Genomic DNA, 25,444 nt, shown 5'->3' with positions numbered 1-25,444 from the left:
TGCCCCATTGTTCTAGATTTCTCTATGAGTGGAAATATCCTCTCTGCATCTACCTTGTCGAGCCCCCTCATTATCTTATGTTTCAATAAGATCACCTCTCATTCTTCTGAACTCCAATCGGTATAGGCCCAACCTACTCAACCTATCTTCATAAGTCATCCTCTTCTACTGAGGTGGTCTCCCCACTCTCTCCCAATGAGAACATGTCACACTGTGTCGGCACACTGCTCTCCACCTCCTCCTCATCTTTCTCGTCGTCTGAAGATGTCCGCTCATGGGCAGGCTGCCGCTCTTCTGGCTCATCACCTGTCAGCACAAAGCGAGAGGGACAGGAAGGCAAGAAGTAGGGGGGCATTGTTATTTTGATTGCAACATGTTGTAAGGCCTGTGGCCTCAAGGCTATGGGGGCTCATACAAAATGCCCATCTCATTCACATACCGTCACGGTCGATCGGGGGCTCTGCCTCTCTGCCCACCACTGCCACGACTGCAGCGCCGATGAGGGCAGACACTCGCTCCTCCACCTCGGTGAGGTCCTGGAGGTAGGGCTCCTACCTCCTACGATGGTACCCCGCTATGATGCAGCTCACACATATTGTGCGCGAGCTTGACCTGCAATGACAAAAACAAAAATTTGTTAGTGGCTGTGTAGGTGCTGGTGTGCCACATGTGTCAGCAGTAGGGTACTCGTGAAAAATATGAGCAAGTATGCATGTCTGCATTTCATCCTGCATGGCGTAGCTCAGTGGATGTGTGAACGGTGGGTCTGGGGCACAAGCAACTACCAGTAAGTATGAGGCCTAAGCCCGTGACCGCATATGAAGAGTTGAAAGGTGCTGCTTGGTGGGCTCAGGCTGAGTAAGAAGCTAGGTGGTGAGAGATGCTTGGATGGGCAGGGCATGTCTGGTGAGGCGATAGGTCTCAGGCTGGCTTCAGAAGGAGCATGGCATGGTAGACATAGAGAAGGGGTGGGCACTGCAAAGTCTTTACATTGTGTGAGACAGTGAGGTTCACATGAAGGCATTGGAAGGTGAGTGGAAAGGGTACTCACCCGGACGACCCTAGTAAGGTAATTGAATTTATTGCGACATTGCGTCGTTGTTGTGGCCACCATATTCCAGGCTGAAATGTGCTGTGTCACCTCCCTGCACGTCCTTGTCAAAACCTTAGGCTGTGGCCTTCGTCCCCCTCCAGGCTGCAGGTCATTCCACTGCCTCCAGCAAGGCAAGGGCGGTGGACGACAAGTGGGGAGATAGCTGACATTCTCCTTGCTCCTCCATTTTCGTGCTCTGAAGTCACTGTGGAGCAGGAACTGATGATGCGATAATTTAGCTTGCCACGCCTTTAAGACTCAGGTTTTTCCGGGATCTGAATCGGAGTTTGGCGCATGCGCAATGGGTCCGCAAAATTTACCCCCCCCCCCCGCCGCCAACTCTGGTGTGCAACGGCCAGCTCTTCAACTGATTCTGATGAATTTCTGGGCGGGAGGCGCAAACATTTTCATGGCACCTAAAGTACTGCTCCACCTGGATTAATGCCGCAACAGAAGCGCGACCGAATTTTTCCTGTATTTACCTAGCCATTTAACAGGCCCTCGAACCTGTTCCGCTATTCAATGAGTTCATGGTTGTTCTGCGACTTAACTCCATGTACCTAATATATACGACACTACGCCTCCCCTTCTCAAACTGGAAGAAAACAAATAGAGTACGAGAGGAAGCTTGCAGGGAACATAAAAACGGACTGCAAAAGCTTCTAGAAATATATAAAGAGAAAAAGATTAGTGAGGCCAAACGTAGGTCCCTTGCAGTCGGATTCAGGTGAATTTATAATGGGGAACAAAGAAATGGCAGACCAATTGAACAAATACTTCGGTTCTGTCTTCACGAAGGAAGACACAAATAACCTTCCGAATGTACTAGGGGACAGTGGGTCTAGTGAGAAGGAGGAACAGAAGGATATCCTTATTAGACGGGAAATTGAGTTAGGGAAATTGATGGGATTGAAGGCAAATAAATCCCCGGAGCCTGATAGACTGCATCCCAGAGTACTTAAGGAAATGGCCCTAGAAATAGTGGATGCATTGTGATCATTTTCCAACAGTCTATCTGGATCAGTCCCGATGGACTGGAGGGTAGCTAATGTAACACCACTTTTAAAAAAGGAGGGAGAGAAAATGGGTAATGGTTAGTCTGACATCAGTAGTGGGAAAAATGTTGGAATCAATCATTAAGGATGAAATAGCAGTGCATTTGGAAAGCGCATTTGGACAGGATCAGACCAAGTCAGCATGGATTTATGAAAGGGAAATCATGCTTGACGAATCTTCTGGAATTTTTTGAGGATGTAACTAGCAGAATGGACATGGGAGAACCAGTGGATGTGGTGTATTTGGACTTTCAAAAGGCTTTTGACAAGGTCCCGCACAAGAGATTGGTGTGCAAAATCAAATCGCATGGTATTGGGGGTAATGTACTGACGTGGATAGAGAACTGGTTGGCAGACAGGAAGCAGAGAGTTGGGATAAGCGGGTCCTTTTCAGAATGGCAGGCAGTGACGAGTGGAGTGCCGCAGGGCTCAGTGCTGGGACCCCAGCTCTTTATAATATATATTAACGATTTAGATGAAGGATTTGAGTGTAATATCTCCAAGTTTGCAGATGACACTAAACTGGGTGGCGGTGTGAGCTGTGAGGAGGACGCTGAGAGGCTGCAGGGTGACTTGGACAGGTTAGGTGAGTGGGCAAATGCATGGCAGATGCAGTATAATATCGATAAATATGAGGTTATCCATTTTGGGGGCAAAAACACGAAGGCAGAATATTTTCTGAATGGCGGCAGATTAGGAAAAGGGGAGGTGCAATGAGACCTGGGTGTCATGGTTCATCAGTCACTGAAAGTGGGCATGCAGGTACAGCAGGCGGTAAAGAAGGCAAATGGTATGTTGGCCTTCATAGCTCGGGGGTTTGAGTATAGGAGCAGGGAGGTCTTATTGCAGTTTTACAGGGCCTTAGTGAGGCCTCACCTGGAATATTGTGTACAGTTTTGATCTCCTAATCTGAGGGAGGACGTTCTTGCTATTAAGCGAGTGCAGCGAAGGTTCACCAGACTGATTCCAGGGATGGCTGGACTGTCATATGAGGAGAGACTGGATCAACTGGGCCTTTATTCACTGGAGTTTAGAAGGATGAGAGGGGATCTCATAGAAACGTGTAAGATTCTGACGGGACTGGACAGGTTAGATGCGGGAAGAATGTTCCCAATGTTGGGGAAGTCCAGAACCAGGGGTCACAGTCTAAGGATAAGGGGTTAGCCATTTAGGACTGAGATGAGGAGAAACTTCTTCACCCAGAGAGTGGTGAACCTGTGGAATTCTCTACCACAGAAAGTTGTTGAGGCCAATTCACTAAATATATTCAAAAAGGAGTTAGATGTAGTCCTTACTACTAGAGGGTTCAAGGGGTATGACGAGAAAGCAGGAATGGGGTACTGAAGTTGCATGTTCAGCCATGAACTCATTGAATGGCGGTGCAGGCTCGAAGGGCCGAATGTCCTACTCCTGCACCTATTTTCTATGCTTCTATGAACGGGCCGGAGTGCAGTGATGGCCCTTCCCTTTAATGGAGGGAAGGAGTCTTGCAGCAGGGCAGCGCTGCACACCAACTGCCCCACCTGCTGTTGCTTGGACTCTAGGAAGTAGAGCGCTTGATTTAGCGCTCCACTTCTTTCCTGGAGCGCAAACGACAAATTTTTTTTCAGTTAAAAAATATTAGCGTCTGCCGCTAATATTTTCAATTTTTAAAAAGGTAGTGCCCCAAACGAGGCCGCTCCCGAATTGCTCCCGAATATGGGTGCAGGAATTTATAATGAAAAAAGTTGAGACAGTAAACATCACAAGGGGTGCGGACAGAAATGTATGCCGATGCATAGTCCCATTTTAAAAGCATCATTTGTTATGAAATCTAATAAGTCTAGTATGCCACTGATCACTTGAAACACTATGGGGGAGAAATTGGAGTACTTTGCGCTTCCCGTTAGGGAGCAAATGAGTTTTTGCCCAGGCACACAAGAACGGTGCCTCCCATTAAATTGAACGGGGTTTTGCGGCAGTGCAAACATGTAGCGCCCCGTTCGGCTGCGTCTGGCGATGCCACCCCAGAAGATAATTTGGCCCTCGCCACTGTTTCACTACCTGGCGCTGACAACGAAAGCTTCAGCTGTCGTGTTTCCGTCAGAAGTCGGCTGGAGGTGCGCTATTTGAAGGCACCAACATTGGGTAAAGTTTTAGTTGGTCAATAATAGTTGCTGCTTACTTTCATACAGGCATTTTGACAGATTTCACCAATTTCCAGTTGAAGGTGTGTTCTGCCTGTTAAAGATTTGTGACTTTCATTGAGGGCAGGTTTCAAAGTCCAACATTTATGTTGTTTTAATGGGGGCTGTGTTGGCACTGGACCTCCCGCTCCAATGTCACCATCGGAGGCAACTTAGGCAGAGAGAGGAAAATGTGGCCAGAGGGTGGAGGTCCAACCGGGCTCTCAACAGGAGCCCTTACCTTCCCAGTTCTCCTACATTAATTTCACTGAGGAACAGTGTGTTCAAAGACTGCACTTCAGCAAGGTCATGGTCACAGAGCTCGACCAGCTCCTGCAACCAGATCTCTAGCCTCAGACCAGGGTCTCTCAGTGGCAGTCAAAGTCACCATCGCGCTCAATTTCTACGTCTGTGGATCCTTCCAGTGTGCAACAGGAGACATCTCCAACATCTCCCAGTTTGCCACCCGTTGCTCCATCCGCGTGGTCACAAATGCTCTGTGCAGAAGGGAATACATTTCCTTCCCCATGACCACAGACAAGCAACTGGAGTGTGCACGTGGCTTTGCCAGGATAGTGGGCTTCCCCATGGTGCAGGGCACCATTGACTGCACCCATGTCGCTTTGCAGGCACCACATAACAATCCTTAGGTATTCCATAACCGCAAAGGTTACCACTCATTGAATGTATAGTTGGGAGTGCAACCACACACGCCGAATCCTCACCGTCAATGTCCGTTATCCTGGCAGCAGCCACGATGCATTCATCCTGCGCCAGACTGGTGTGCCAGCTCTCTTCCAGCACTACATCAAGCTCGCTGCTGGCTGTTCGGGGACATAAGAACATAAGAAATAGGAGCAGGTGTAGGCCATTTGGCCCCTCGAGCCTGCTCCGCCATTTAATATCATGGCTGATCTGATCATGGGCTCAGCTCCACTTCCCTACCCGCTCCCCATAACCCTTTATTCCCTTATCGCTCAAAAATCTGTCTATCTCCGCCTGAAATATATTCAATGACCCAGCCTTCACAGCACTCTGGGGCAGAGAATTCCATAGATTTGCAACCCTCAGAGAAGAAATTCCTCCTCATCTCCGTTTTAAATGGGAGGCCCCTTATTCTGAGACTATGGGGTCAATTTTCCCAAAGCTTTTTTTGGGCATACTTGAAGAGTTATGCCCATTTTTTGGGGGCCCAAGTACAGCAAAAAAAAAATTTCTAAGTTTCCCCACTGGATTTCTTCATTTTGGCGTGGCGTAACATGTCCTTTAGTTTTGGGGGTGGAGTTTTGATCTGCGCCAAAAAGATCGGGCTGCCATGGTAACCAGGGAAACAATGCGAGCTGAGGCTGCAAAGTGAAATATACAGCCAGTTCCCAACACATTACATCAATTTAAAAACACATTGAAATATATTGCAGCAACTTACCTCCAATGCCCCCAGCCGAAGGGCTTGCAAATCCGGTCCGGTCCTCCCTCTTTCCCTCTCCTTACTTCTGTCCGGCCATCTGCTGCACTTATCTGCGCCGATTTCCTTACCTGCGCCAATTTCTTTAAGTCTCCAGAAGGTTTTTCTGCAGAGGCCACATACGCTGGCTTAAGCAGAACTGGAGTAACTCTCAGCTGGCCAAACTTGCCTAAATGGCCAGAATTGGCAAGAGTAGCAGGTTACGCCATTTTTGGCTGAAAAGAAAAACTAACCTAAAAAAATCATAACTGAGTTACGCTGGTGCAAATTGATTGGGGAAACTGTGCTTTTTTAAACTAAGGCCAAAAAGAGCAGCCTGCTCCAAAAAAACTGCGCAAATCACTGGGAAAAATTGAGCCTATACATCCCTAGTTTTAATTTCCCCTAGGAGTGAAAACATCCTCTCTGCATCCACCTTGTCGAGCCCCCTCATTATCTTATGTGTTTTGATAAGATCACCTCTCATTCTTCTGAACTCCAATGAGTATAGGCCCAACCTACTCAACCTATCTTCATAAGTCAACCCTCTCATCTCCAGAATCAACCTAGTGAACCTTCTCTGAACAGCCTCCAATGCAAGTATATCCTTCCTTAAATATGGAGATCAAAACTGTATGCAGTACCCTAGGTGTGGCCTCATCAATACCCTGTACAGTTGTAGCAGGACTTCTCTGCTTTTATACTCTATCCCCCTTGCAATAAAGGCCAACATTCCATTTGCTTTCCTGATTACTTGCTGTACCTGCATACCTAACTTGCTGTACCTAACTTTTTGTGTTTCATGTACAAGTACCCCCAAGTCCCTCAGTACTGCAGCACTTTGCAATTTTTCTCCATTTAAATTATAATTATCTTTTCTATTTTTTCTGCCAAAGTGGATAACCTCACATTTTCCCACATTATACTCCATCTGCCAAATTTTTGCCCACTCACTTAGCCTGTCTATATCCTTTTGCAGATTTGTTGTGTCCTCCTCACAATTTGCTTTCCCACCCATCTTTGTATCATCAGCAAACTTGGCTACATTACACTCGGTCCTTTTATCCAAGTCATTAATATAGATTGTAAATAGTTGAGGCCCAGCACCGATCCCTGCGGCACTCCACGAGTTACTGTTTGCCAAACGGAAAATGACCCATTTATCCCGACTCTCTGTTTTCTGTTCGTCAGCCAATCCTCTATCCATGCTAATATATTACCCCCAACCCAGTGAACTTTTATCTTGTGCAGTAACCTTTTATGTGGCACTTTATCGAATGCCTTCTGGAAATCCAAATACACCACATCCACTGGTTCCCCCTTATCCATCCTACTCATTACATCCTCAAAAAACTCCAGACAAGGGCTCAAGTCAAGGGCTATCCGCTCTCACCTGGCTCATGACTCCCCTCCACAACCCCAACATTCCTGCCCGGCACACATATGAGAGCTATGCTGCCACCACGAACATCATTGAGCAGACAATCAGACTGCTCAAGTAACGGTTCTGCTGCCTTGACCGCTCGGGAGGAGTCCTCCGGTACTCGGCTGAGTGGGTGTCCCTTTTCGGAGTAGTCTGCTGCATGCTGCACAATCTGAGCATCATGAGGGCGCGGCCATTGCTACCAGGCATAGCTCCAACACCTCAGGAGGAAGAGGAAGAGGAAGAGGAGGACAAGGAGGACCACGACTGCCTCATCATACTTCGATTACAATGAATTCCCGGTTGCTCTGCATATCTCCATCAGCGCATCAATTTCTCCTTCCATACCACAGCCCCAAAACTGAAATGAGAGACAGCACAAAATACGCAACATTCCAATTAAAATTTTTCTCATGACATTCACTAAAATTATAAACAACAATTACATTTACGAATCACCCTTGTGCCATACCTCTTAACACTGGCTTTACCTATTCTACTGCTCCTTCATAGTGTGTCCCCTGTGGCTGCAGAACAGCTGGTGGAAGGCTGCTGAGTGTCAGGGCCAGAGACTACAGATAGCCTTCCAGGATGCCCTCGACCAACCATAGCCCTGGAAGGCCCGGATGTAGACTGCACCATCTCAGGCTGGACGGACAGAGTCTGGGCTGGTTGGATGACAGGCAGTGACAAGTGCAATGGCGGAGTGGCAGTGGTGGGCTCAGGAATGCTGTCATCCTGAGAGAGGACAGCAGGTTCCTGCTACACCGATCCAATGCCACTCCCCCGGGATAGCACCTCAACAGATCGGTGGCCTGCTGCGACACCATGAGATCACCGGTCGACTGTGGTGGACCCAGCGACGATGCAGCAGTCAGAGCTCACGTGGCATCCAGCTGAGACTGCATGATAGCAGTCTGAGCTTCGATGCCACCAACCATTCTCTGCTTTAAAGCACTAAGACGTTGCGTTGCCTCCGCCTGTGCTACAATGGAAGCTGCCACATCGCCTATGACATGCGTCATGAGATCTGGGTCCCCACGGTATCTCTGAGAGTCCACGGTCTTCTGCAGACTGGAAATGAAAGGCTCCATGGTGTGCGCAGAACTCTGTGCAAGATTGGAGGCAAACTCCACCACGATCCTTACCATTGTCGAGGGTTCTCGGTCACCCTTACCATTGCACCTCTCATCCTTCTTGTGAACGCCTGCCCATCGTGGTCCTCATCCGAGTCTATGCAGCAGAACTTGCGCGCGAACTCTCCCTCCAGCGAGCTGTCTCCCGAGCTACCCTTTCCCCTTGGCCTTGCTGTAGCCCGCTAGGCCCTGGTGCATCACCCAGTGCAGACCCCTCTGCTAAGCTAACCTTTAATGAACGCATAGTGCCAGTCTCTGAGCTGGTGCCAGCATGTGAGAGATGCAGTGCTTGGTTCCTCCTCCTCTTCTTCTTCTTCATTATCATGGGGTGTGCTCAGGGACAGGCTGGTCATCTGCTTGCTGATTATCTGAAAGTATAAATGGGACAAGTCTCACGTTAAGGTAAGGGCAGGGGGGGCAGGAATGGAGCAAGGAAGGCAGACAGTATCAGGAGCTGGAAAGTGATAAAGCCGTCTGGTGTGAGGGGGAAGTGGGATGAGAAAAGGAGAGAGGATAAAGATACCGTTGTTGCCCCCAGCGGGGTCGACGTCGCTGACGGCCACGGTGCCCACTGCCCAATCAGTCGCAGCACTTGCTCCTCCAGGTCGGACAGCTGCTGGAGATAAGGTTCAGCCCTGCTTGTCCTCTGCTGCTCCCTCCGATTGTGTGCCATCTTGGCCTGCAAAAGAAAGGAATTTGTGTGAGTAAGAGTCCAGCTGTGTGACTGGGAGCTATGCCTGCTGTCGTTGAATAGCTGTGAATGTAAGCAAGGCATGAGATGAGGATGCGAGTTTGAGTAACTGTACATGTTTGGTGAGTGAGTGGTGGGGGAATGGTGGTTTACACAGTGTGCTGGTATGTAGGAGTTGTAGAAGCATGTACTCACCATGACCATCCGACTGAGGTCGTTGAATTTCTTCTGGCACGGTGAGGGTTCGTTAAAGTGTGAAGGATTGAAGGATGATTGCTGAATGCAAGTCACCTGAAATTCGGTAGCGCTCTGGTGTTAACGCCCTGTAGTGCGCCAGTGAGGTCATTAGCGCCTGATTTACCACCCCCTTCCTTCCTGGGGCGCGAAAGCCCAATTTAGAAGTTAAGATTCCTTTGCACCTGGTGTTAATTTTCAAAATTAAAAAAGTTGAATTTCTTCCCCTATGATTTTAATAGAAAACCCATGATTGTTTTCTTTTGATTGTCATCATTAATTCATGGAGTTGTTGCTCCAAAGATAAATAGTTACATCTAATATATAAAACAAGACTTCAATCTTTTTTGCTTTTTAATTCAAAAGAGTATTTTGTAATTGCACCTCTGACCTAACCCTTACACAAGCATATTCTATATCATTTTTAATAAAGTCATACCTGTTCCATCAACTCCGACACCTTTAACACACAGGATGGCAGAAGTCATATCAACGGGATGTTTTTGTTTCGATTCATTTTTAGCTGGTGTTAGATATCTACAGAAACAGAATTAGATCAGAATTTGCAATAGAATCATGGTAGCCAAGACTTGACAACGTTATCAAATATAAATTGTAATTTTATGTAACATTTTTAAAATGCAAGTCTTAAAAGGGAAATACCGTATATACTCGCGTATCCTGCGATCTCGTGTATCATGCGACCCCTAAATTTTCGTCCCCAAAACATGATTTTACCATATATCTCATGTATCATGCGAGTCACTTTTTTGAGATCGAATACAGACCTTAACATGAAACATCGAGTGGATTCTGCTGTGAAAGCTGTTCGCGAATCGAACACCGATACAGCAATCGTTCCAGCTGGCTTGACTAGCGTCGTTCAGCTACAGCCTCTACTGTGTTTGCGGGTAAAAGAAGCATGGGCTGAGATAGATGGAGCCTCTAATAATGCAGCAAACTTCAGAGGGAGTTGTGGGTGGCGGAGGTCGGGTCGCCGGGGGGGTGGGGGGGGTGAAGAGGAGGTCGGGTTGGGTCACCGGGGGGAAGCGGAGGTCGGGTTGCCGGGTGGGGGGGGGGGAAGAGTTGGGGGAGCGGAGGTTGGGTCGCCGGGGTAGGGAGAGCGGGGGTCAGGTCGGATCCGGTCCGGTCTCTTTCCTCCCCCCCCCCCTGACCTCCGCGACTCTCTCTCATCCCCCCCGATACAGTACAAGCGACAATAGAGGCTGCAATCCAGCCCAGGAGATACCTGCCGAGATTCAGCGTGGATACGGTCTGCTTAACAGCCTAACAGCCTAATCTTGGCCAGCACTTCACACCCGCAAATTTTGTATCTCGCGTATCATGCGACCCCCCAAATTTAGGTTACAATTTAGGTCTTCAAAAGTCGCATGATACGCGAGTATATACGGTAATTTAATTTTGGACAATGTATATCATATTAAGATATTAATAAAACTAAAACTAATATTGACATTTTCAAGTTTGATAGTTATTTGTTATATATAATTTACAACCATAACTTAAATTAAGTATCTTCTCCAAAGTTTAGATTTTTTTTCACCACGCCACTCGTGAAGGCACTGACGTAATGCTGTGTTATGGTTCTAAAGTATACCAGCAGCTTACCGAGTAAGGAAAAATGTCAGAATCCTGTCCTCACCTGACATCCATACACCCATATTTCCCAGTATAAGCTAATGTCTAATGATCAGTATGGGAACAGGTTGATTTTACCCTCAGCTCAGGGGAACTGACATCAATTGTAGTGCCCTTATTGTCACCCAGGTGAGTTCAGCAAATTCAGCACAAGCCAAGAATCAAAACTGTAAGTTTTTGATCTGTATGATTCAGTTATCAACCTTTACTAACTAAACCCTTCGACACTTCTACTAAACAAAAACATTGAAAATAAATCACTTATTTCACCCAAGTCCTTGAAATACAGACAAATTAAATCTATTCAAAGTATTTCAGTATTATCAGTCAAAACAGCTGTGAGCCACAATGCAGTTATAAGAACATAAGAAATAGGAGCAGGAGCAGGCCATTTGGCCCCTCAAGCCTGCTCCACCATTTAATAAGACCATGGCTGATCTGATCCTGGCCTCAATTCCACTTCCCCGCCTGCTCCCCATAACCCTTGACTCCTTTACCTTTATTTGCCATAGTATATATTATAATGATTTGACTGTGAAACTGAATTGTAAAAACAATAGGGCAGTAACAGTAGGTGATTTAATCCACCCTAGTATTAACTGGGATAGAATCAATGTAAAAATTATAGGGGCCGAAATTCATCAATTCACACCCGCTGCCGCCCACTGCCGCCGACATTGCTCTTGCAGATCCGCCCAGTGCCACTTTTGAGGCGGGAGGGGAGAGCCACCGGGAACCGTCCGCTGACGTCAGTGGACGGCCGAGTGGCGCAACTGACCTCCCGCCCGCTGAGCTCCCATATTGATGCTGCCGGGAATCGGTGGCAGAACGGGGGTGGACCGCTGCGAGGAAGCTGGTCTGTCCCCGACCGCAAGTATGAAGAACCTGAAAAAAAGGTTAGTGAACATTTTATATATTTTTTTCCCCACAGTGACTTACCTGGATGGGATCCCCTGAAGGTCTTCTGATAGCTTAAACATTTTTTTACTGATAATTTTTTTTTCAGCTGTTCGACCCTCCGTTGGCCCGACGCCATCCTCGGCAGCACTTGGGCGCCAAGTACCTCTGCTGCCGAGAATGAGACCTCCCGCCCGCTGCCACCCAGATTGGCGACATACGTTGGCGATGAATATCCAGCCCAAAGTACCATCCGGTACCTTGGCGGCACTTGGGCGGGTGGAGGCCTTGATCAAAATCGGCCCCATAGATGGCGCAGATTCTGAAAGTGCATTCAAAAGACATTTTTTAGCCGGAACGTAGAAAGCCCAACAAGAGGGGGGGCAGTTCTGGACTTTAGGTAATGGAAGCTAGGCAGGTGAAAGGGGTATTAGTGGGAGAGCATTTTGGTGGTAGTGATCATAATTCAGGTAGATTTAGCGCAGTTCTGGAAAAGGACAAAGATAGACAAGGAGTCAAAGTTCTCAACTGAGGAAAGGCCAATTTTACTAAGCTGAGCTGTGATTTAGCAAAATTGGTCTGGAAACAGCGACTTGAAGTGTCAGAGCAGCGGGAGACATTCAAGGAGGAGACAGAGAGGTTTCAGAGCAAATATGTTCCCACAAAGAAAAAGGGCGGGATTTCCAAATCTGGAGCCCCCTGGATGTCAAGGAGCATACAGGGTAGGAGAAGGGGAAAAAAAGCTTATGTCAGATACCGAGAGCTCAATACTGCAGAAAGCCTAGGAGGAGTATAGAAAGTGCACAGGTGAAATAAAAAAAATGAAATTAGGAAAGAAAAGAGGGCATGAAAAAATACCGGTCAGCAAAATCAAGGAAAACCCAAAGATGTTTTATAAATACATAATAACCAAAAGGTTAACTAAAGAAAGAATAGGGACTATTAGAGGCCATAAAAGTAATGTGTGTGTGGAGGTGAAAGATGTGGGGATAGTGCTTAATGAATCAGTCAGTCATAGGCAGTCCCTCAAAATCGAGACTTGTTTCCATTTCAAAAGTGAGTTCTCAGGTGACTGAACAGTCCAATACAGGAATTAGAGTCTCTGTCCAGGTAGGACAGCCAATGGTTGAAGGAAAGGGTGGGCGGGAAGTCTGGTTTGCTGCACGCTTCTTCCGCTGTCTGCGCTTAATTTCTGCATGTTCTCGGTGTCGAGACTCGAGGTGCTCAACGCCCTCCCGGATGCTCTTCCTCCACTTAGGGCGTCTTGGGCCAGGGATTCCCAGGTGCCAGTGGGGATGTTGCACTTTATCAAGGAGACTTAATGAATACTTTACGTATGTCTTCACAAAAGAGAGGGTCGATGCAGACATTGTAGTTGAGGAGATTGTGAAATATTGGATGAGATAAACATAGTGAAAGAGGAAATATGAAGGGGTTTAGCATCTTTGAAAGCAGATAAATCGCCAGGCCTGGATGAAATGTATCTCAGGCTGTTAAGAAAAAAATGGAGGAAATAGTGGAGGCTCTGACCATCATTTTCAAATCCTCTCTGGCTACAGGCATGGTGCCAGAGGATGAGAGGACTGCTAATGTTGTATTGTTGTTTAAAAAAAGGAGAAAGGGATAGACATAGTAATTACAGCCAAGTCAGCCTAACCTTGGTGGTGGGTAAATTATTGGAATTTTTTTTTTTGAAGGACAGGATTAGTCGTCATTTGGAAAGGCACGGATTAATCAAGGACAGTCAACATGGATTTATTAAGTGAAGGTCCTGTCAGACTAACTCGATTGATTTTTTTGCGGAGGTTACAAGGATGATCGATGATGGTAGCATGTTTGATGTAGTCTTTTGATAAGGCTTTTGATAAGGTCCTACATTGTATAGTAGTCAAAAAAGTAAAAGCCCATGGGATCTAAGGGAAAGTAGCAATTTGGATCCAAAATTGGCTCAGTGGCAGGAAGCAAAGGCTAATGATTGACGAAGGCTGTTTCCAGTCGTACATAAGAAAGAACATAAGAATATAAGAAATAGGAGCAGGAGTAGGCCAACTGGGCCCTCGAGCCTGCTCCACCATTGAATAAGATCATGGCTGATCTGATCATGGACTCAGCTCCACTTCCCTGCCCACTCCCCATAACCCTTTATTCCCTTATCGCTCAAAAATCTGTCTATCTCCGCCTTAAATATACTCAATGACCCAGTCTTCACAGCTCTCTGGGGCAGAGAATTCTATAGATTTACAACCCTCAGGAGAGAAGAAATTCCTCTTCATCTCAGTTTTAAATGGGGGGGCCCTTATTCTGAGACTATGTCCTCTGGTGTTCTGCAGGGCTCAGTACTCAGTCCCTTGTTTTTTGTGATATGTATCAATGATTTAGACTTCAATGTAGGGGGAATGATTAAGAAGTTTGCAGTCTCCATGTGGTTGATAGTGAGGAAGAAAGCTGTAGACTGCAGGAAGATATCAATGGACTGGTCTAATGGGCAGAACAGTGGCAAATGGAATTCAATCCGTAGAATTGTGAGGCAATGTATTTGGGGAGGGCTAACAAAGCAAGGGAATACACAATAAATGGTAGGATAGTGAGAAGTGTAGAGGAACAGAGGGACCTTGGAGTGCATGTCCACAGATCCCTGCAGGTAGCAGGAGAGATAGATAAGTGGTTAAGAAGGCATACGGGATGTTTTCCTTTATTAGCCACGGCAGAGAATAAAAGAGCAGGGAGGTTGTGCTAGAACTGTATAAAATATTAGTTAGGCCACAGCTAGAATACTGGTCACCACATTGTCACGGACATGATGGGCCGAATGGCCTCCTTCTGTGTCGTAATTTTCTATGATTCTAACCTTCTATGATTACAAGAGGATACAGAGGAGATTTGCGAGGATGTTGTCAGGACTGAAAAATTTTAGCTATGAGGAAAGATTGGATAGGCTGGGGTTGTTTTCTTCGGAACAAAAAAAGGCTGAGGGGAGAATTAATTGAGGTGTATAAAATTATAAGGGGCCTAGATGGAGTGGAATGGATGGAATTTAATGGGAATATTATTTGAATAGGGAGAAATTACAACATGCTGCGGTGCAGAGGGACCTGGGGGTCCTTGTGCATGAATCCCAAAAAGTTAGTTTGCAGGTGCAGCAGGTAATCAGGAAGGCGAATGGAATGTTGGCCTTCATTGCGAGAGGGATGGAGTACAAAAGCAGGGAGGTCCTGCTGCAACTGTATAGGGTATTGGTAAGGCCGCACCTGGAGTACTGCGTGCAGTTTTGGTCACCTTACTTAAGGAAGGATATACTAGCTTTGGAGGGGGTACAGAGACGATTCACGAGGCCGATTCCGGAGATGAGGGGCTTACCTTATGATGATAGATTGAGTAGACTGGGTCTTTACTCGTTGGAGTTCAGAAGGATGAGGGGTGATCTTATAGAAACATTTCAAATAATGAAAGGGATAGACAAGATAGAGGCAGAGAGGTTGTTTCCACTGGTCGGGGAGACTAGAACTAGGGGGCACAGCCTCAAAATACGGGGGAGCCAATTTAAAAGAGAGTTGAGAAGGAATTTCTTCTCCCAGAGGGTTGTGAATCTGTGGAATTCTATGCCCAAGGAAGCAGCTGAGGCGAGCTCATTGAATGTAATCAAGTCACAGATAGATAGATTTTTAACCAATAAGGAAATTAAGGGTTACGGGGAGCGGGCGGGTAAGTGGAGCTGAGTCCATGGCCAGATCAGCCTTGATCTTGTTGAATGGCGGAGCAGGCTCGAGGGGCTAGATGGCCTACTCCTGTTCCTAATTCTTATGTTCTTATGTCCTATTTCCCTTAGCAAAGAGGTCAATAACCAGGGGGCATAGATTTAAAATAATTGATATAAGGATTAGCGGAGAGTTGAGGAGATAATTTTTTAGACAGAGGCTCGTGGGGGTCTGGAACTCACTGCCTGAAAGGGTGGTAGAGGCAGAAACTGTCATCACATTTACAAAGTGCTTGGATGTGCACTTGAAGTGCTGTGGCCTGCAAGGCTACGGAGCAAGAGCTGGAAAGTGGGATTAGGTTGGATAGCACTTTTTCAGCTGGCAACAACACAAAGGTCCAAATGGCCTCCTTCTGTACCTTAAGGTACACCAGTCATTGAAAGCAAACATGCAGGTGCAGCAAGCAGTTAGGAAAGCAAATGGTATGTTGGCCTTCATTGCAAGAGGATTTGAGTATAGGAGCAACGATGTCTTACTAGTTATACAGGTGAGACCGCACCTGGAGTATTGTGCGCAGTTTTGGTCTCCTTACCCAAGAAAGTATATACTTGCCATAGAGGGAGTGCAGTGAAGGTTCACCAGATTGATTCCTGGGATGGCAGGACTGTCGTATGAGGAGAGATTGGGTCGACTAGGCCGGTATTCACTAGAGTTTAGAAGAATGAGATGTATAAAATTCTGATTGGGTTGGATGTGGGGAGAATATTTCCCCTGGCTGGGAAGACTAGATTAAGGGGTCACAGTCTAAGGATACGAGGTAGGAAATTTAGGACCGAGACGAGGAGAAATGTTTTCACTCAGAGGGTGGTGAACCTGTGGAATTCTCTACCACAGAAGGCTGTGGAAGCCAAGTTACTGAATATATTTAAGAGAGAGACAGATAGATTTCTAGAACCAAAAGACATTAAGGGGTATGGGGAAAAAGCGGGAATAGAAACATAGAAAATAGGTGCAGGAGTAGGCCATTCGGCCCTTCGAGCCTGCACCACCACTCAATAAGATCATGGCTGATCATTCACCTCAGTACCCCTTTCCTGCTTTCTCTCCATTCACCTTGATTCCTTTAATCATAAGGGCCATATCTAACTCCCTCTTGAATATATCTAACGAACTGGCATCAACAACTCTCTGTGGTAGAGAATTCCACAGGTTCACAACTCTCTGAGTGAAGAAGTTTCTCCTCATCTCGGTCCTAAATGGCTTACCCCTTATCCTTAGACTTTGACGCCTGGTTCTGGACTTCCCCAACATCGGGAACATTCTTCCTGCATCTAACCTGTCCAGTCCCGTCAGAATTTTATATGTTTCTATGAGATCCCCGCTCATTCTTCTAAACTCCAGTGAATACATGCCCAGTCTCTCCTCATATGTCAGTCCTGCCATCCCAGGAATTAGTCTGGTGAACCTTCGCTGCACTCCCTCAATAGCAAGAACATCCATCCTCAGATTAGGAGACCAAAACTGAACACACTATTCCAGGTGAGGACTCACCAAGGCTCTGTACAACTGGTGTTGAGATACAGGATCAGACATGATCATATTGAATGGCGGTGCAGACTCCAAGGGCCGAATGGCCTACTACTGCTCCTATTTTCTATGCGTCTATGAGTCTATTAAACTTCTATGATCCTATGATAAGGTGTATTTTAAGTGATTCCTGTTTCTCATCTACATGCTGCCCCTCGGTGAAATCATCTGAAATCACAGAGTCAGTTTCCACGGGTATCCTAACGACTCCCAGCTCTACCTCACTATTAAACATAGAAACATAGAAAATAGGTGCAGGTGTAGGCCATTCGGCCCTTCGAGCCTGCACCGCCATTCAATGAGTTCATGGCTGAACATGCAACTTCAGTACCCCATTTCTGCTTTCTCGCCATACCCCTTGATCCCCCTAATCGTAAGGACTACATCTAACTCCTTTTTGAATATATTTAGTGAATTGGCCTCAACAACTTTCTGTGGTAGAGAATTCCACAGGTTCACCACTCTCTGGGAGAAGAAGTTTCTCCTCATCTCGGTCCTAAATGGCTTACCCCTTATCCTTAGACTGTGACCCCTGGTTCTGGACTTCCCCAACATTGGGAACATTCTTCCTGCTTCTAACCTGTCTAAACCCGTCAGAATTACCTCTCTCGATCCCTCCACTGTCTCTAAATTGTCACATTGTCTGTCCGACATCCAGTACTGGTTAAGCAAAACTTTCCTCCAATTAAATATTGGAAAGACCGAAGCCATTGTCTTCAGTCCCCGTCACAAACTCTGTTCCCTAGCCACCAACTCCATCCCTCTCTCTAGCAACTGTCTGAGGCTGAACCCTGGTGTCGTGTTTGATCCCGAGATCAGCTTCTGACTATATATCCGCGCCGTCACTAATACTGCCTATTTCAACGAATGCAGCATTGCCCAATTCCGCCTCGCCTCAGCTCATCTTCTGCTGAAACCTTCATTCATGCCTTTGTTACTTCTAGACCTGACTTTTGCAATGCACTCCTGACTGGCCTCCCATCTTTTACCCTCCGTAAACTTGAGGTCATCCAAAAGCTCTGCTGCTCGTGTCCTAACTTGCACCAAGTCCGTTCACCCATCACCCCTATGCTCGCTGACATACATTGGCTCCCGCTCCAGCAATTCTCATCCTTGTTTTCAAATCCCTCCATGGCCCATCCCTATCTCTGTAACATCCTCCAGCCCTACAACCCTCCGAGATGTCTGTGCTCTTCCAATTCTGGCCTCTTGAGCAGCCCCGAATTTAATCGCTCCACCATTGGCAGCCGTGCCTTCCGCTGCCAAGGCCTTAAAGCTCTGAAATTCCCTCCTTAAACCTCTCTGCCTCTCTTTCCTCCTTTAAGATGCTCCTTAAAATCTACCTCTTTCACCAATCTGCTCTAATATCTCCTTACGTGGCTCAGTGTCAAATTTTGGTTGATAATGCTCCTGTGAAGCGCCTTGGGGTGTTTTACTATGTTAAAAGCGCTATATAAATACAAATTGTTGCAGTTATACATTTTTAAATATGTCTCTCCTTCAGCACAAATTTTAAGATTCAGAAACTTAAAAAATACAACTTCCAACTTGTCTTTGGGATTGGGAGAAAAAAAAATCAAATTGGAATGAAACATTCCTGCTTGAAATACCTCAAAAGAACCTTGCTTCTAAAACGGCAAAATATTCACATATCTAACCTTCTCACCTTTGAGCATTACCAATCAGCTTTCCTGAAGATTGACTTCTTTCTTGGGTTTCGGATTGCACAGATGCTGTAAACTATCAGATAAGGTTTAATCAAAAATAGTCAATACAAAGAATATTTATGACTTCACATAAAATTGACTATTACCATAGCCAACACAATCAGCAATTAGAAATTCTGGTTCTCGTTTTTAGCTGACTGTAGTCAGACTATTTTAGCAGATATTTTGATATCATGGCAATGTTTGTAGCTGCCATCTAGGAATGAGTGACCATAATATGATTGAATTTCAAATTCAGTTGGAGGGTGAGAAAGTTGGTTCTCAAACTAGGATCCTCAGCTTAAATAAAGGAGACTACAAAGGTATGAGGGCAGAGTTGGCTAAAGTGGACTGGGAAAATAGACTAAAGAATGGGACGGTTGCTGAGCAGTGGCAGACATTTAAGGAGATATTTCATAACTCTCAACAAAAATATATCCCAACGGGAAGGAAAGGCTGTAAGAGAAGGGATAACCATCCATGGCTAACTAAGGAAATAAGGGAGGGTATCAAATTGAAAACAAAGCATACGATGTGGCCAAGACTAGTGGGAGGCCAGAGGATTGGGAAATTTTAAAAAGCCAGCAGAGAACGACAAAAAAAACGATGGAGAGGAAAGATAGATTATGGATTCAATTTTCCCCAAAGCATTTTTTTGGCGTACTTGAAGAGTTACGCCCGATTTTTTGGGGCTCAAGTATGCCAAAAAAAATATTCTAAGTTTCCCCGTTGGATTTCTTCATTTTGGCGTGGCGTAACCTGACCTTTAGTTTTGGGGTGGAGCCTTGATCTGCGCCAAAAAGATCCACTGCCATGGTAACCAGGGACACGATGCGAGCTGAGGCTGCAAAGTGAGACATACATCCAGCTCCCAACACATTAATTGCCGGTATATCTCTCTCTCTCTCTTTTTAGTGTGTCGGGGCATCGGCTGCGCCGATTTCCTTAACTCTCCAGAAGGTTTTCCTACAGAGACTACATACACTGGCCTAAGCACAACTGGAGTAACTCTCAGCTGGCCAAACTTCCCGAAATGACCACAATTGGCGTAGGTGGCTGGTTATGCCCACTTTGGCTGAAAAAGAAAATTGACCTAAAAAAATCGTAACTAACTGAGTTATGTTGGTACAAATTGATTGGGGAAACTGTTTTTTCAACTTAGGCCAAAAAGAGCAGCCTGCTCAAAAAAAACGGCGCGAATCACTGTGGAAAATTGAGCCCCATGAAAGTAAATTAGCAAGAAATATAAAAACAGGTAGTAAGAGTTTCTACAGGTACTTAAAAAAGAAGAGTGGCTAAAGTAAATGTCGGTCCCCTGGAGGATGAGACAGGGGAATTAGTAATGGAGAACAAAGAAATGGCAGAGACGTTGAACAAATATTTTGTACCTTGTTGCGCATTGGCTCAGATAGCTGCACCATTACATATTGGTGATTCCTTATCATAGGGTATAATTACACTTAACTGCAATCAACTTAAACTTTAACTGTCACCAAGGTGATGCACACCATTGATGTATGACCTGCACACCCAACTGTGTGTCAACCTTGTAAATACCACCAACGTTCGTTCAGGCAAAGCGCTCATTTATGAGCTCCTGACGTAAGTCTTGCAGCTATGATGCCACCACAGGCCCTTTCCTGCGGTCTACAGGGGGGCAGGGGCATGGCTTCAGCGTCAGCCTGACTGTGTGGCCTGAGGTCAGTGTCCACCTCCTCGTCCTCTTCCTCACGCTCATGAGGTGGACCGTCACATCCTTCTGGCAATTCTTGTCCCCTCCTATTAGCCAAGATGTACAGCATGGAGCACACCACCACAAATTGAGCTACCTGCTCAGGGTGGTATTGGAGCTCACCTCCCGAGTGATCCAGGCATCTAAAGTGCTGCTTAAGCACGCCAATGGTTTTCTCCACGATATTGCGAGTGGCTCTGTGGCTCTTGTTGTATCGCTTCTTGATTTCGGTGTGGGTGTCACGCAGGGGGGTCATCAGCCAGGTGGTGAGGTCATATCCTTTGTCACCAAGCATCCAGCATTGACCTTGTGGCTGATTGTTAAACAAGTCAGTTACAGTGCTCTCACGCAGGATGTGAGCATCATGGATGCTGCCCGGAAATTTAGCATTCACTGCCATAATAATTTACTGGTGGTCGACAACGAGTTGCACATTCAGGAAGTGGAATCCCTTGCAGTTCCTGAAAACCTCTGCATCCTGAAAAGGTGCCTGCATCGCGATGTGCATACAGTCTATTGCTCCCTGCACCTTGGGGAAGTTAGCAATTTGGTAGAATTCTAAAGCCCTCTCAGTCTGAGCCTCCCTGGTCATAGGGAAGCTGCGTGCGTACAGGGCTTCAGTGACCTGTCTAATGCTGAGACATACCTCAATGTCGCCAGCTGAGGCCTGAAAAGAACCCGATGCGTAGAACGACAGTGCCATGGTGACTTTGACCTCGACGGACAGTGCGGTTTTGATGGTGCTGGCAAGCTGCAGATCTTGCCAGATGAGCTGGCATATCTCACTGATAACCTCTTTGTGGAAGCGCAGTGTCCGAAGGCAGCTGGTGTCGGACAAGTTGAGGTAAGACTGCTTTTCCCTGTACTTGCGGGGGGTGTAACGTCTGGTCCTTCTCGTCAGTCTGTCACATCTTACATTGGGCACATGATGCTATCGAGCGTACCTTCTGCCATCTCGAGTCTGCAACATGTAAGTGATCATCAAGAAAGGGTGAGAAAGGACAGGCCCCATTCTAATAGGTATCTGTTATCCACCGATTGTTCACAAAGAATGAATACCCCACTAAGACACCCATTAAATTCCAATCGTCCACTGTATGATGTTTGTTCAGATGTTCACATCACCTCCAAAGACCTCTAGAACTCCCCTGAGGTTGAAGCAGAGCAGCCTTTTAAATGATAAGACGTGTGATTTAGAACATGGCATCCATACCGGTGAGTAGTTCCGGTTAGTTCCACTTTTTCCCAGCGGTTTTTTCGGCAAGTGATATTGTGGGCGAGTAAGGATGGGCGATATACTGGGCGTTAGTTTCGGCAAATTTGAGCTTTACGACAAAAAACAGTGGCCGGCCGATGTTATAAAATCTCAAAAGCCATTTGCTTTCTTTACTGCCTGCTGTACCTGTATGCCAACCTTCAATAACTGATGTACCATGACACCCAGGTCTCGCTGCACCTTCTCCTTTACCAATCTGTCACCATTCAGATAATAATCAGCGCTCCTGTTTTTACCACTAAAGTGGATAACATCACATTTATCCACATTATACCGCATCTGCCATGTATTTGCCCACTCACCTAACCTGTCCAAATCACCCTGCAGACTCTTAGCATCCTCCTCACAGCTCACACTGCCACCCAGTTGGGATCGCCCATTCTGATGATTCTGCCCAAAAAAAGTGGGTGGGCGGTATTATTTTTTCTTGGCATTATGCACATGCGGAAAGTAACCCTCGGTGATAAGTGACCGAGAAATGGGCGTCAGTTTCCATTTTGTGACTAAATGGGCGCTACATGTCATTTCAGCGTTAGAATGGATGTTAAGTGGGTGTTATGCATGCAAAAATAATGGAAAATCTAGCTCACAGTCTTAGAAACATAGAAAATAGGTGCAGGAATAGGCCATTCAGCCCTTCGAGCCTTCACCACCATTCAATATGATCATGGCTGATCATGCATTTCAGTACCCCATTCCTGCTTTCTCTCCATTTTGAATATATCGAATGAACTGCCCTCAACAACTTTCTGTGGTAGAGAATTCCACATGCCAACAACTCTGAGTGAAGAAGTTTCTCCTCATCTCGGTCCTAAATGGCTTACCCCTTATCCAAAGACTGTGACCACTGGTTCTGGACTTCCCCAACATCGGGAACGTTCTTCTTGCATCTAATCGGTCCAATCCCGTCAGAATGTTATATGTTTCTATAAAATCCCCTCTCATTCTTCTAAATTCCAGTGAATACAAGCCTAGTTGATCCAGTCTTTCTTCATATGTCAGTCCTGTCATCCCGGGAATCAGTCTGATGAACCTTCGCTGCACTCCCTCAATAGCAAGAATGTCCTTCCTCAGAATAAGAGGCCAAAACTGGACACAATATTCAAGGTGTGGCCTTACCAACGCCCTGTACAACTGTAGTAAGACCTCCCTGCTCCTATACTCGAATCTTCTCGCTATGAAGATTTGCTTTCTTTACTGCCTGCTGCACCTGTATGCCAACCTTCAATGACTGATGTACCATGACACCCAGGTCTCATTGCACCTCCTCCTTTACCAATCTGTCACCATTCAGATAATAATCAGCGCTCCTGTTTTTACCACTAAAGTGGATAACATCACATTTATCCACATTATACCGCATCTGCCATGTATTTGCCCACTCACCTAACCTGTCCAAATCACCCTGCAGACTCTTAGCATCCTCCTCACAGCTCACACTGCCACCCAGCTTAGTGTCATCTGCAAACTCGGAGATATTACATTCAATTCCTTCGTCTAAATCAGTAATGTATATTGTAAATAGCTGGGGTCCTAGCACTGAAACTTGCGGTACCCCACTAGTCACTCCCTGCCATTCTGAAAAGGATCCATTTATTCCTACTCTCTGCTTCCTGTCTGCCAACCAGTTCTCTATCCACATCAGTACATTACCCCAATTCCATGTGCTTTAATTTTGCACACTAATCTCTTATGTGGGACCCTGTCAAAAGCCTTTTGAAAGTCTAAATACACCACATCCACTGGCTCCCCCTTATCCACTCTACTAGTTACATCCTCAAAAAATTCTAGAAGATTTGTCAAGCATGATTTCCCCTTCATAAATCCGTGCTGACTTCGACCGATCCGGTCATTGCTTTCCAAATGCGCTGCTATTACATCTTTAATAATTGATTACAACATTTTCCCCACCACCAATGTCAGGCTGACCGGTCTATAATTCCATGTTTTCTCTCTCTCTCTCCTTTTTTAAAAAGTGGGGTTACATTAGCTACCCTCCAGTCCATAGGAACTAATCCAGTCTCTATAGAATATTGGAAAATGACCACCAATGCATCCACTATTTCTAGGGCCATTTCCTTAAGTACTCTGGGATGCAGACCATCAGGCCGTGGGGATTTATCGGCCTTCAATCCCATCAATTTCCCGAACACAATTTCCTGACTAATAAGGATTTCCTTTAGTTCCTCCTTCTCGCTAGACCCTCGTTCCCCTAGTATTTCCGGAAGGTTATTTGTGTCTTCCGTAGTGAAGACAGAACCAAAGTATTTGTTCAATTGGTCTGCCATTTCTTTGTTCCCCGTTATGACTTCACCAGATTCTGACTGTAAGGGACGTACATTCGCCAGTCTATCCTAACCAATTCACGTCTCATACCGTCGAAGTTACCTTTCTTTAAGTTCAGGATGCTAGTCTCTGTATTAACTGTGTCACTCTCCATCTTAATGAAGAATTCTACCATATTATGGTCACTCTTCCCCAAGGGGCCTCGTACAACAAGATTGCTAATTAATCCTCTCTCATGACACAACACCCAGTCTAGGATGGCCAACTCTCTAGTTGGTTCCTCGACATATTGGTCTCGAAATCCTTCCCTTATACACTCCAGGAAATCCTCCTCCATCATATTGCTACCAGTTTGGTTAGCCCAACCTATACGTAGATTAAAGTCACCTATGCTAACTGCTGTACCTTTATTGCACGCATCCCTAGTTTCCTGTGTGATGCCATCCCCAACCTCACTATGACTGTTTGGTGGTCTGTTCACAACTCCCACTTGCGTTTTCTGTCCTTTGGTGTTCTGCAGCTCTACCCATACAGATTCCACCTCATCCACGCTAATGTCCTTCCTTAATATTGCATTAATCTTCTCTTTAACCAGCAATGCTACCCCACCTCCTTTTCCTTTCTGTCTATCTTTCCTGAATATTGAATACCCTTGGATATTGAGTTCCCAGCCTTGGTCACCCTGGAGCCATGTCTCCGTAATCCCAATTAAATCATATCCGTTTACCGCTACCTGCGCAGTTAATTCATCCACCTTATTACGAATGCTCCTCGCATTGAGACACAGAGCCTTCATGCTTGTTTTCTTAACACTCTTTGTCCTTTTAGAATTATGCTGTAATGTGGCCCTTTTTGATCTTTGTCTTTTATTTTTCTGCCTTCCACTTTTACTTTTCTCCTTTTTACCTTTTGTTTCTGATCACATTTTACTTCCCTCTGTCTCCTTGCATAGGTGCCCATCCCCCTGTCCTATTAGTTTAAATCCTCCCCAACAGCACTAGCAAACACTCCCCCTAGGACATTGGTTCCAGTCCTGCCCAGGTGCAGACCATCCGATTTGTACTGGTCCCACCTCCCCCAGAACTGGTTCCAACGTCCCAGGAATTTGAATCCCTCCCTCTTGCACCATTCCTCAAGCCACGTATTCATCTTAGCTATCCTGCTATTTCTACTCTGACTAGCACGTGGCACCTAGAATAAGGGTCTGCCCATTTAAAGCGGAGATGAAGAGGAATCTCTTCTCTCAGAGAATTGTAAATCTATGGAACTCTCTGCCCAGAGAGCTATGGTTATTGAATATATTTAAGGTGGAGATAGACAGGTTTTTGAGTAATAAGGGAGTGAAGGGTTATGGGGAGCGGGCAG

The 25,444-nt window shown here is 46.0% G+C and overlaps 1 protein-coding gene across 6 annotated transcripts in view; it reads right to left on the bottom strand.

The window, feature by feature from the left end:
• LOC139275532 (coiled-coil domain-containing protein 178) overlaps positions 1-25,444 on the bottom strand; it is an 846,828-nt gene that overhangs the window by 802,120 nt on the left and 19,264 nt on the right. For all 6 annotated transcript variants that reach the window (XM_070892705.1, XM_070892709.1, XM_070892736.1 and 3 more), the window contains 2 exons: positions 18,746-18,819; positions 9,681-9,778 (listed from right to left, as the gene is read on the bottom strand). In XM_070892705.1, coding sequence (XP_070748806.1) covers positions 9,681-9,778; positions 18,746-18,819 — 172 coding nt within the window. The remainder of the gene's footprint in view (positions 1-9,680; positions 9,779-18,745; positions 18,820-25,444) is intronic.

The sequence above is a fragment of the Pristiophorus japonicus genome, chromosome 1 (assembly GCF_044704955.1).
Source record: "Pristiophorus japonicus isolate sPriJap1 chromosome 1, sPriJap1.hap1, whole genome shotgun sequence".
NCBI classification, from domain to species: Eukaryota; Metazoa; Chordata; class Chondrichthyes; family Pristiophoridae; genus Pristiophorus; species Pristiophorus japonicus.
The sequence above is the reverse complement of the archived record's forward strand: the minus strand, read 5'-3'. Positions and strand labels throughout refer to the sequence as shown.